The 12,722-nt window shown below is 45.5% G+C and overlaps 1 protein-coding gene across 1 annotated transcript; it reads right to left on the minus strand.

The window, feature by feature from the left end:
• Positions 1–4,341: 4,341 nt before the first annotated feature.
• Positions 4,342–11,828, minus strand: LOC115533923 (adhesion G-protein coupled receptor F1-like). Its single transcript, XM_030344420.1, has 11 exons — positions 11,760–11,828; positions 11,077–11,494; positions 10,154–10,366; positions 8,793–8,918; positions 7,652–7,830; positions 7,041–7,211; positions 5,581–6,957; positions 5,423–5,464; positions 5,282–5,332; positions 5,038–5,101; positions 4,342–4,505 (listed from the first exon to the last, which is right to left on the minus strand). Exons 2-11 carry the CDS (start codon positions 11,303–11,305, stop codon positions 4,441–4,443), a joined length of 2,517 nt encoding a protein of 838 aa, XP_030200280.1. The 5' UTR covers positions 11,306–11,494; positions 11,760–11,828; the 3' UTR covers positions 4,342–4,440.
• Positions 11,829–12,722: the final 894 nt, after the last annotated feature.

A 12,722-nucleotide genomic window follows, 5' to 3' on the forward strand; every position in this document is an offset into this window, starting at 1 on the left:
CCTACCTACACCTTACTACACCTAACCACACCAAGCTACAACTATCTACACCTCTTTATGCCTACCTACACCTTACTACACCTAACCACACCAAGCTACAACTATCTACACCTCTTTTTACCTACCTACACCTTTCTACACCTAACCCCACCAAGCAAAAGACATGCTGTCCCCCCTCCTACAGGTCTGACTCCCAGGCTTCATCGCCCCAGGACAGCACACTCAGACTAATCTGGGAATATCATCACACCTGATATTCATGAGATAACGAGGAGAACTGAAGCTCCCGCGATGCAGAACGTTGTCGTTCCGAGCACTAGCTACCTAACTAGAACTAACTACACCTATTTAAACCTCTTTTTTCCCAACTAGCCCTAATTAGACGCCTGGTGTGTGGAGCTTTAAATGTGCGTTCTTGGGCGAGACAGAGGGCGGGACTTTCTGGCATGTTTCCAAGGCCAGGGTGAGCAAGTCGGAGGTAGAGTGCCAGCCTATCAGTGGCGTGGGTTGGGAGGAGAGAGGGCGGGACTTCTGGTAGAGGGATAAATGTTTCATATCCATTTTGGATATGGCTTTGTCAAATGATACTTTAAAAACCTCTGTTGTGTCCTCTCTGTTGTATCCTCTTTGTTGTTCTTCTCTTCCTCTTCTTCTCAGTCTCACTCCAGGGACTCTCACCTGGTATATACAGCTCACAGGCAGAATGAGTGGAAATTTGTCTACCTAGCTCCACCTAGCTCCTTCTAGCTCCAACTAGCGTCTCCTAGCGCCACCTAGCGCCACGCAGCGCCACCTAGCGCCACTCAGCGCCACCTAGCTCCTCCTATCTCCTCCTAGCTCCACCTAGCTCCTCTTAGCTCCTCTTAGCTCCTCCTAGCTCCTCGTAGCTCCTCGTAGCTCCTCATAGCGCCACCTAGCTCCTCCTATCTCCTCCTAGCTCCTCCTAGCTTCTCCTAGCTCCTCCTATCTCCTCCTAGCTCCTCCTAGCTCCTCTTGGCTCCTCCTAGCTCCACCTAGCTCCTCCTAGCTCCACGTAGCTCCTCCTAGCTCCTCCTAGCTCCACGTAGCTCCTCCTATCTTCTCGTAGCTCCTCGTAGCTCCTCCTAGCTCCTCGTAGCTCCCCTCTCCGGCGGGGTTGTTTGGTTGGTGGTTTTGCGTTCTGTCCTCAGCTCACATTTGACTGATGGCTTCTGTGAGTTGACTGATCAGACGGCATCAGGCGCATTTGGTTAAGACAAACAAAGCGTTTGTTTTACATGGGAGCTCTGAGTTGCCCTCCGCAGATCATACAAGGAGAGCCTGGGGTTTCATCACAGGTACTCTGAGGTTACACTACATCCATATGCTGCAAAAATAGAAAATCAGAACCGAAACTATACCAACTTGTAAAGCTAACCCTTTAATTGTATCAGCCACACAAATAGCAACAGCCATCCGTATGATACCAAACACGTGTACTGCGTCATACATGCATTGCAGCTGCATCCAATGGTTTAATACTGAATATATCTTCATATATATAAATATGTGATAATGAATACCATTTTATAAATAACCAGTATTTTATAAAATGTATACAGAGATTGTTTGTATAAGGATACGCAATATGTTGTCTTAGTATAATGATTTCAGAATACTAGACCCTAGATCCATAGAGAATATAAAACAGTAGAATACTGTATAATACTATAAAACCCAGGAGAACCAAGTAGAATGCAGAAGAATACAATGCATCCTAGTACAATAACATAGAATACAATAGAACCCAGCAGAATACCATATAATACAAAAATAGGCAGTAGAACCCATTAGAATACAGTAGAACCCAGCAGAATACATTAATAGCCAGTGAAATCCAGTAGGATGTGAGTTCTTCTCCCATGGAGGGTAATGTGGTCACTGGGTCTCTCCTCTTCTAAACCTCTTCTCTTGTTTATGTGCTGCTTCCACATGTGCGTTAGAATCCGGCTCTCAAGCGTTGGATTGTTCACCCACTAATAGGGTACGTGAGCTGGGTTTAGACCGTCGTGAGACAGGTTCGTTTTTTTTGCTCTGAGCTCCTGGTCTGATTCCTGACCACCGGGACTCTGGTGGGAACCTTCGGCACATAAAGAAAGTTATATATACGACTTAACCGTCAACACACAAACAAACGCACACACTCACAAACACACAGGGGAACAACTGGCATTAACAGCACAATGACAACATTAAACATAAAAAGTATTTTATCTGAAGGTAGTGGATTTCAAGTCGGTACGGTACGGAGACGGATAAGGGGACAGGGAGCCAATCATGTCCTGTTGTGTGTTCGAACACAGATGCCTCCCAACGTGTGTTTGAGGCACTTTGTTTAGCAGAGATTGCAGATTAATGTTTGGTGCTGAATCAAGGATGTCTTAATAGCACGATTCCATCTTTTCAATTGATTGAGTGTAGAATGTTCTTTTAAAAGGTCCCATGACATGCCACCAGGTGCGGTGTGATAAGCCGTTACAAGCCGTTTTGGAAATCGTCCCCTTATGAGATCACAGGTGGGCGTGTCCGCCTTGATGTGTGCTGGATAGATCAGTCTACCAGCCTACCCAGTGGACTGTAGCAAACGTTGCTCGTCTATCCGTCAACCAGAGGTGTCAAAAGTATTCACATTCATTACTCAAGTAGAAGTATAGATACTAGCGTTTAAAAATACTTCTGTAGAAGTTGAAGTATCAACTCAAGCTTTGTACTTAAGTAAAAGTATAAAAGTACTGGTTTCAAAACTACTTAAAGTATTAAAGTAAAAGTAATGCAAGGGGAAAAAAATGCCATTAAGGACAAAAGCGTAGGCCGTGCCACAGGGGCCTATAGAATTACAATCAGCTTTTTTTGCCAAGTATGCTCACACATACAAGGAATTTGGTCTCTGCATTTATCCCATCTGTGAATTAGTGACAAACACAGCACACCTCTATAGTACACTGCCCCACTTCCCCCCAAATTTTTTTTTTCTAAAGGCCATCTAATGACTATAATATTAATGTTGAAAAGATTGGGATGCACCTGTTTCAGTCACATTTATACCCATTGAAAATGAACGCATATTGGTACAATGCAAATACATTAAAGAACCATATATGTGTACTGAATGTAGACGGGCTCTGGTCATGCGCAGGTGCCATTTATCGTGTATAAACCAATAGGGTGTCAAAATGGTATATGTTTCTATTCTCATCCAACCAATCAAATTCACTATCCGATGGCGCAAATTATCTGGATAGGTTTTTTTTTGAACACCGGCGGAATAAAAACAAGCCGAAATTAAATAGGAGTAACGAGGCCATTTTTAAAAAGTAAAGAGTAGAAAGTACATATAAGTGCGTGAAAATGTAAGAAGTAGAAGTAAAAAGTAGGCTGAAAATAATTACTCCAGTAAAGTATAGATACCCAGAATTTCTACTTAAGTAACGTAACAAAGTATTTGTACTTAGTTACTTGACACCTCTGCCGTCAACTCATCTAGGTGGACACGCCCACCTGTGATGTCATAAGGGGCAGATTTCCGAAACGGCTTGTAACGGCTAATCACACCCCACCTGGTGGCATGTCACGGGTTCTTTAAGAATGATAACGCTTACGTGCCATCACCACCCCATTCTACTCATGCTATCCTGTATGTGCCTGTACCCTCCAGCAGAAGCCCCTCATGAGGAGATGGGGCTCGTCTCTGATTGGCTTGTGTTCTCCACGGGCACTGATTCATGCTCCTCGATTGGGTCGGAGCTTGTGCGAGGTCCGAGGACGTTGCCTAGCAACAGGCACAAACACGCCCCTTTTCCTCGGACGGCAAACACGCCATCTCTTAACCAGGCACTATGATCGTCCCATTTGGGGTGGTTCTATTATTCTACCATTATTATAGAAATATCACAAACTACTGATAAGGGGGCCGGTTTGCAATACGACTCAGAATCCTTTGGCCTCAGGTCGCCAAACGTTGCTGTTTTGTGGTAAATCCGCAAACTCAAAATCGACCTACTTGGAGCTATCTGAACCTTCATGAACCATGTGACTATGGAGCAGTTTGACACCCCTTTGACCCCACTGGGTCTTTCTAGAAGGATTTGAAGCCTGAAGGATTTAATATTGATTAAAGTTTATTCATACAACCTTGGTATAGACACAGCAATGAACTTAACTTTTACATCGTATGCATTTTTTTTATTAGTCAGGGGCTTTCAATATTGATTAAGTTTAACATAAATATTGAAATATATTTTGTGATGATCCATTTTATAAGTATGATTGTATTGTTCACACAGGGGCATGTTCTGACTGGCCGGGAGGCATCAGGTGTGGTTAGGATCAGTCCCTCCAGATGTCCTGGTTGGCCGGGAGGCCTCAGCTGCTGTTCTGATTGGCCTGGAAGCGTCAGCTGCTGTTCTGATTGGCTGTGAGGTGTCAGCTGCTGTAAGATGCAGCTTCTCCAGATGTGCTCACTGGAGCTGCAGAGTTTATATTGTAACCTGAAAGGAACCATGTAGAATATAACATAATACAGTAGAACCCATCCAACAGACTGCTATAGAAGCCAGCAGAACACCAATAGCCAGTTGAACCCATTAGAATCCAGTGGGATGTGAATTCTCCTCCCATGTTCACTGGTTCTCTACTCTACTCTTGTTCATGTGCTGCTCCAGTTTCCTTCTGCAGTCCAACGCTTTCATTTGAATCCGGATCACTGAGGCCTCTGGGCTCTTGCTCTGCATCCTGACTACTGAAAACACTGACTACTGCTCTGATGATAAACCAGACAGCAGAACCGCTATGATTGAGATAGAGCAGGGGTGCCTTATCTTTTACATTTCTGGACACAATATACAAGTCTGTGGGAGCCAACCAGAGTTCGAGCACAAGAAATGATCCCCGATACCGCTGTAATCAGACCTCTCTGAAGGTCTGCAGAGGGTCTGATGGATCAGGACTCGATCATGAGATAATTTGCTGTGAGACAAACCCATAGTTTAGAACATGCTCAAATAAAGGAACCATTTTCACCTCTTCTGCCCAAGTTGCGTAGGAACCCCAGTCCACCGGAAGTTGACGGCCCGGCTGAAGTACTCTGGAGAACAAAGAGAGAACATTGGTCTGTTATGAGACTAGAGAAAGGAGAACGTTGGTCTGTTGTGAGACTACAGAACGGAGAACGTTGGTCTGTTATGAAACTAGAGAACTGAGAACGTGGCGGGTTATGGGATTGAAATTAGGAACAAAGAACAGAACCTAGCACTGTAGTTCTGACCTGTGTGCCAGTGGTCCCGGTGCTCGTGTACGCCTTCAGAGCAGACCGGACCTGGGAATCAAAACAAAAATGGCAGATTAAAGAAACACCTTTTTCAGGAACATCCAGTGTCATGAACATCTGTGTAAAGACCGGTCGTACCTTTACGTCCAGCAGAGTTCCAAACACCAAGATGAAGAAACCCTTTGTTAAGAAGATAGAGACAACATTTCACCAAACATGTCGACCATAATAATGGATCAGATTTAACACGGTGAGCGATGTATTGAGGCGTACTGCGGGTTCCGCTGTGCGTTTACCTGCAGTGAGTTGAAGAGGGCGAAGGTAACATGGATGCCAAAGACCTCAGGGTTGGTCATCGTTCCTACGCCCAGACCCCAGGTGGTCCCGAAGAAGGGCGTGAGTACGGCCAGGCTGCGGACAATGACCATCAGGGTGCTTCTGTCCGAGTTGCCCATGCTCTGACTGCGGAGCATCTTGTACAACACCACTGCCAGGATCACCAGGTTGATGACCACGATCAACAGCGCCGGGATCACAAACGCCAGCAGTGCCATCGACTCGTACCAGTTTAGCCAGCAGACGCCCATCGGCCTGAAGAACACGTTGTTGGGAGCCGTCACCGCGATGGTGACGACCGCGATGAGGAGCGGAGCGCCATAGCCCACGGAGAAGCCCACGGCCACCATGCCCCCGTCAGACAGGCCGCCCCCGAACACACTGATGGTGCGGTAGAGCAGCAGCAGCCCCGACATCAGCATCCAGAAGAACAGAGACAGGTAGAAGAAGTGGATGAAGAAGGTGACTGCGAAGCAGGCTGGAGGGTTCACAGAACCTGAGTCTGAAACGAAGGCACCAATGATGAACCAGATGTTGGCTATCAGCAGGGACACGGCGATGTTCACTATGCACGTGTGTCGTAGATAGGAGGTGGAGTTCCTGTTTATCTTCCGCCAGATGATGGCTTCAATGATGAGACAGATCACCAATGACAGAAGGGATATGCCCACGCCGATGTAGGTGATGTAATCCAGGATCTCTGACTGCGGGCTGAACGGAGACATGAGGATGGAGAAGGAGGTGAGATGGTTGCAGTTGCAGGTGACAATTTGGGCATCTGAGACCCCCGCCGTACAGCCCGTGCCGTCCCACGCCCCCTCGTTGTCCAGCAGGCTGAAATTCCAGAAGACACACTGAGGACTCGTCAGATTTGGGTTGAGGATGTCGAAGGTGAACGTCACGTTGTCGACGCTGCTGTTGGACAAGACCAGAAGCACGTTGCCGTTGATGACGTTGCTGGTGTTGGCACCGCTGGCGTTGGAGGGGAGGAGGACGTTGTCCAGGGAGTTGAAGTTGATGGTGGTGATGAAGCTGTTGTCCCGGTGCGGTCCCGGTAGTTCCAACGACACCATGGAGAGATTGGCACTAAAAGATCCAGAAAATCTGCTCCTGTTTAGGGTGATCCTCTCTGTGAAGATGTTGAGGTCGGGATCGTCAGACAGGGATATTGATATCGCCTCGATGGAAGCCAGGAAGGCTGAGCTGTCGCTCATAGTTTGAATGACTTCAGGTGCTGATGACAAGTTGTTCGTTCCTGTGTAGTTGGGGTTGTTCAGGGTGTTCCAGGCAGCCGTGGATCGATCGTCCACCAGAACATTTGCCGTATCCAGAATGTCCTTCACACAAAACAAAGAGCAAGCTTGTTCAGCAGCGGGCAAAGCCAGATAACGGATTATTAGGCCTTGAGTTTACACCATACCGTCATGAGGCTCTTGTTGATGGTCAGGTTCCGCGAGACGTTTGCCAGACGTGTGAAGATGCTGACGATGGTGTGGATGTTGGCTGAAGAATTCGACACCCTGTCTGTGTTGTTCACGGTCGCATTGCTGAGGGCATCCACAAACGCTGGGAAGGTACTTGCATCCAGGTTCTGGGTCAAGAAACAAAACATCTTTACATCCACTGTAGAATAAAGCCAATGATGTCTTACTTCCATTGGAAGAAGGCGACACATTTAGCCATACATGGAAGGATGGATGTGAGAGTCTAGTCTGGGTTTTGGGGTTAATCTTAGATATACTAACATTATTAGTATAGCCCTTTATCATAGCAACATTCAGCGGGACTGCACTGCAACCCCTAGCCCTAGCCCCCGAAGAGCTAGGGACGGTTAGGAGTGCAATGGTACCATAATTACGGACTAACATAAGTTTGCTATTACACACACATAGACTCGACATGTTAAGGTTATTTGGGGGTTAGTGTCATGATAATTCTGGGTTCATGTTAAGGTTATTTTGAGTTCATGTTACAGTGAATAGAGAATATGAGTTCAGGTAAGGTAAGGTAAGGTTAAGGTAAGGGGATCACCTCAGCCTCTTGCAGCAGGTTGTTGAGCACGAACAGGACGCAGTTGTCCTGTAGGGGCAACCAGGTCCCGTCCTCCTGGCATTGGGCCGTAATGTTCCCCGTCTCGTCCGGCTGGCAGCCTGTCGTCGCCACGACCCCCAGCAGTCCGCCCCCATAATCCTCGTCCTCACAGAGGAATACTGCGGACAGACGGCGCTGCGTCACTCCCAACAGAGGTACAACTTCAACTGACTTAACGCTGACTGTATAAAACAGGTTAAACTGACTTGACCTACTATAAAATACAGACTAAACTGACTTAACGTAGACCATATATAATACAGGTTAAACTGACTAAACATAGGCCATATATGATATACGGTCTATGTTAAGTCAGTTTAACCTGTACAGTCTGTGCTAAGTCAGTTTAACCTGTACAGTCCGATAAGTCAGTTGAACCTGTATTATGGTCTATGCTAAGTCTCTTTAACCTGTGTTACATAGTAAATGCTTAGTCACTTTAACCTGTGTTATATGCAGTCTGTCTTAAGTTCATTTAATCTGTATTATATAGTAGGGTAAGTCAGTTGAACCTGTATTATGTACGTTCTATGTTAAGTCAGTTCAACCTGTATTATATACGGTATATAATACAGGTTGAACTGACTCAACATAGACCGTATATAATACAAGTTCAACTGACTTACCCTTCTATATAGTACAGATTCAACTGACTTAACCTACTATATAATACAGGTTAAACTGAATTAACAAAGAAGGTATATAATACAGGTTCAGCTGACTTAACCTACTACATAATACAGGTTAAACTGAATTAACATAGAACGTATATGATACAGGTTAAACTGACTTAACACAGACTGTACAGGTTAAACTGACTTAACACAGACTGTACAGGTTAAACTGACTTAACACAGACTACAGGTTAAACTGACTTAACACAGACTGTACAGGTTAAACTGGCTTAACACAGACTGTACAGGTTAAACTGGCTTAACACAGACTGTACAGGTTAAACTGACTTAACACAGACTGCAGACAGTCGGCGCTGTGAGCCTCCCTCTGGCCTGGTCACCTGGAGATCAGTTCTACTAACCGGCTGTGGTCGAGGCCTGGTCAGCTGGAGGTCTGTGACACTAACCGGCAGTGGAGAAGGTCAGAGTCAGGTCCCTCTTGAACCGTGTGTAGGTGGTCTCCTGGCAGGTGAGCTGCACCTCTCCGTTCGCACAGGTCCTGCTGTAGGTGTAACGCTTGCACTGTATGTCACCTGAAATCAAACGCTGTGTATTACACATATAATTATGCTCTGCATATATTAGTATTGTACTATTGTACTATAGTAGTATTATTATACTTTACATTTATATTGTATTTTACTGTTGTTGGATTTGGATTGTCTATACTTAATATTATCAATTTCAAGCTGTACGGGAAACAGCTTGTCAAGCAGAACACAGCTTCACTGTAAAGCTAATGTAGCATGTAGCTGTATCGTGATCTAGCACCGTAAGCTAAGCTAATGTAGCATCTCCCTCCACTGAGTACTGAATCGTGATCTAGCACCTTAAGCTAAGCTAATGTAGCATCTCCCCCCACTGAGTGCTGTATCGTGATCTAGCACCGTAAGCTAAGCTAATGTAGCATCTCCCTCCACTGAGTACTGTATCGTGATCTAGCACCTTAAGCTAAGCTAATTTAGCATCTCCCCCCACTGAGTACTGTATCGTGAACTAGCACCGTAAGCTAAGCTAATGTAGCATCTCCCCCAACTGAATACTGTATCGTGATCTAGCACCGTAAGCTAAGCTAATGTAGCATCTCCCCCAACTGAGTACTGTATCGTGATCTAGCACCGCAAGCTAATCTAATGTAGCATCTCCCCCCCACTGAGTCCTGTCACGTGAGCTAGCACCATAGGCTAAGCTAATGTAGCATCTCCCCCCACTGAGCACTGTATCGTGAGCTAGCGCCGTAGGATAAGCTAATGTAGCATCTCCCCCCCAGTGAGCACTGTATCGTGAGCTTGCACCGTATGCTAAGCTAATGTAGCATCTTCCCCCAGTGAGCATTGTATCGTGAGCTTGCACCGTAGGCTAAGCTAATGTACTATCATTCATTCCTTCCTACCTAGTGTGTACTGCCATGGGCTAGGCCTTTACCCTGGCACAAATAATGTCGCATATTTGGCTACAACTATAGCCTAGCAACATATGCTAAGGTAATGTAGCCTCTTGCTCCTGTACCTGGTTGGCCTATTACTTTAGCCTAGCAAAGTATGCTAAGTCAATGTAGCCGTTTGCTCCTGTACCTGGTTGGGCTAGTACTTTAGCCTAGCAACATATGCTAAGCTAATGTAGCCTCTTGCTCTTGTACCTGGTTCAGTAGTACTTTAGCCCAGCACCATATGCTAAGCTAAGTTTGTCTCTTGCTCCTGTATCTGGTTGGGGTATTACTTTAATCTAGCACCATATGCTAAGCTAATGTAGCCTCTTGCTCCTGTACCTAGTTGGATTGTTTCTTGGACTGTTAGGGTCGTATCATTCAGTTGGACCTCGTAGGGACTCTGGACGCAGCACTCCAGCTTGACCATGCTGACCACGTCGGCCTCGCACCCCACGGTCCTGCTGAGGGGCTTCAGGTTCAGCTGAGGCCTCGGTTTAACGGTCAGGACGCCCGTTACCTGGGAGCTTTCTGCATACGTGCATTTGTAAAAGCCTGCCAAAGAACCCATCAGGATCAGATGCTATGAAGGCTTTGTTGTGTTGTCGTACAGCAGACCCTTTCATACCCATCCAGAAGATGTTTCTTGGTACTAAATGTGACGATGTAAAGAGAATGAAGCAAAGGCAAATACATCCTTACAGATATGATTCAGAACGCTAAGCCACCTCAGAGAACATCAGAAGATACTGACCTTCTAGTGCTGCGCAGCACCGGGTCGTTTGGGGACTAGTGTTAGTGTTACTGGGGTTAGTGGGAGGTTCTTACCAGTAGAAGGGTTAGTGCTAATGGTACTGGGTTAGTGGGAGGTTCTTACCAGTAGAAGGGTTAGTGCTAATGGTACTGGGTTAGTGGGAGGTTCTTACCAGTAGAAGGGTTAGTGTTAATGTTACCGGGGTTAGTGGGAGGTTCTTACCAGTAGAAGGGTTAGTGTTAATGTTACCGGGGTTAGTGGGAGGTTCTTACCAGTAGAAAGGTTAGTGCTAATGGTACTGGGTTAGTGGTAGAGTGGTGTGGTTCGTGATAGCTGTAGTATTTCTCACTAGTGTCGGTGGAGGGGGTTAGTGGGGTTTAGTGATAGCTGCAGTATTTCTCTACAGTGTCAGTGGAGGGGTTGAGTGGGGGTGAGTGATAGCTGCAGTATTTCTCTACAGTGTCAGTGGAGGGGTTGAGTGGGGGTGAGTGATAGCTGCAGTATTTCTCACTAGTGCTCTGGGAGAACAGCGGGCTGACTGTGAGTGGGTTGTTTCTCGCGGTCAGCGCGGTCCCGTTCAGTTCCCAGGAAACCTCTCCCGGCACGTCCGTCCCATTGGCTCGGCAGGACACCGTGAAGGGGTCCCCAGTGAACACATTGGGCGGATTGAACTCTAGAGGTGCTGTAGGGGACGTGTTCATATTGGTGTGATTACATGGGGAGAAGAGCACTTCTTTCATGAATATACCCTTAAAACCCAGGACTGGATACTGAAGTATTAAAAGGGATTCGATCCATTCTCACGATCTGTGACTATCCGGTAGGTAGCCCCCAGGTCTGAGAAGAGGCCTTCCTCGAGTTTCCTGGTCGCGTCGAGCGGGGTCGCAGCCGTAGAGCTGACTGTGTAGTCAACGATCACACTGCCGGGGCTGTGACACATACACACACACACACGCACACAGACACACAAACACACAGACACGCACACAGACACGCACACAGACACGCACACGCACGCACATGCACAGAGACACACCCAAACACACAAACCCAGACCCAGTTATACTATGAGTATTAATATAATTTCCTCATAACTATTATTATTGTTGTTGTTGTTTTTTAAAATATTGGATTAATTAGAACCAGCCAAAGGTCTGAAGATTGATTAGACCATGACAAGGAGGCGGGACGTACCGTACTCGATCCAGGGTGGCCGATGTAAAGCCAACCCTCAGGCTGTTATTTATGATCTGAGAGAAGGTTAGAAGCTTTTCTTATCCGGCTTATACTTATTAAAAGTATGTCTCTATTACAATAACGATTATTCATGTATGCATATTGTTATCCCTATTACAATCATTTTAACAATATATGACCGTTACAATCACATAATATTACTATCTATTATTATCACATTACTATAACACTATATAAATTTTACTATCAGATAATATTACCATCTATTATCATCACTATTACAATCACTATAACACTATATTAATGCTACTATCAGATAATATTACTATCACTATTACGATTACTAATACATGAATATTACTTTCACTTTCTTCACTATATCACAATGACTTATATATTACTGTAACCAACACTGTTGTTAACACTATGAGTATCACGATAACTCATGTATTATTGTTCCCATCACTATTAATATTACAATTACTGATATACTGTTTTTATCACTATTCCGGAGGTTTTATAGACAGGGTAGCAGTAACACGCGTCACCACTGGGGGCAGTGTAGAACCAAACGGAGTTCAATGCTATAAATTGATGATCTGTCTGTTTGAGCGGTGCATGGGCTTCTTCGTGCTGCCTTGGTGCTGCCCGCGCAGTCCCACTCGCATGAGACTACAGGAGTGTTTGGTCGCACTGATCCTCCGCAATCTCTTAGATTATTTTAAACAGGCCTAAATTTAATAAAGCAGGCAAATGTTTTGCATCCAAGATATATATTCTTCGCTTAAAATGTCTGAGATGAGTTGAACAGTAGCGCTCCACAAGTGAACATGAATTTGTATGGGTGAAAAATTATCACCTACATGGTTCACGGTTTATTGAATATTATATTATTCTTATCCACCGTCACTTTGATTCACTCTCAGTTGACTCATTCACTTCACCTCTTGAGCTCTAGGG

Source organism: Gadus morhua, chromosome 21 (assembly GCF_902167405.1).
Source record: "Gadus morhua chromosome 21, gadMor3.0, whole genome shotgun sequence".
NCBI classification, from domain to species: domain Eukaryota; kingdom Metazoa; phylum Chordata; class Actinopteri; order Gadiformes; family Gadidae; genus Gadus; species Gadus morhua.

Excerpts from the sequence above, each read along its gene's own strand:
- LOC115533923 (XM_030344420.1), bottom strand. The coding sequence starts at position 11,305 with ATGAAAGAAGTGCTCTTCTCCCCATGTAATCACACCAATATGAACACG. Across the intron at positions 7,831-8,792 it reads TCTGACCTTCTCCACTGCCG|TATTCCTCTGTGAGGACGAG; the intron begins GTTAGTGTCACA and ends GTCTGTCCGCAG. Across the intron at positions 7,212-7,651 it reads ACCTGCTGCAAGAGGCTGAG|AACCTGGATGCAAGTACCTT; the intron begins GTGATCCCCTTA and ends TTCTTGACCCAG.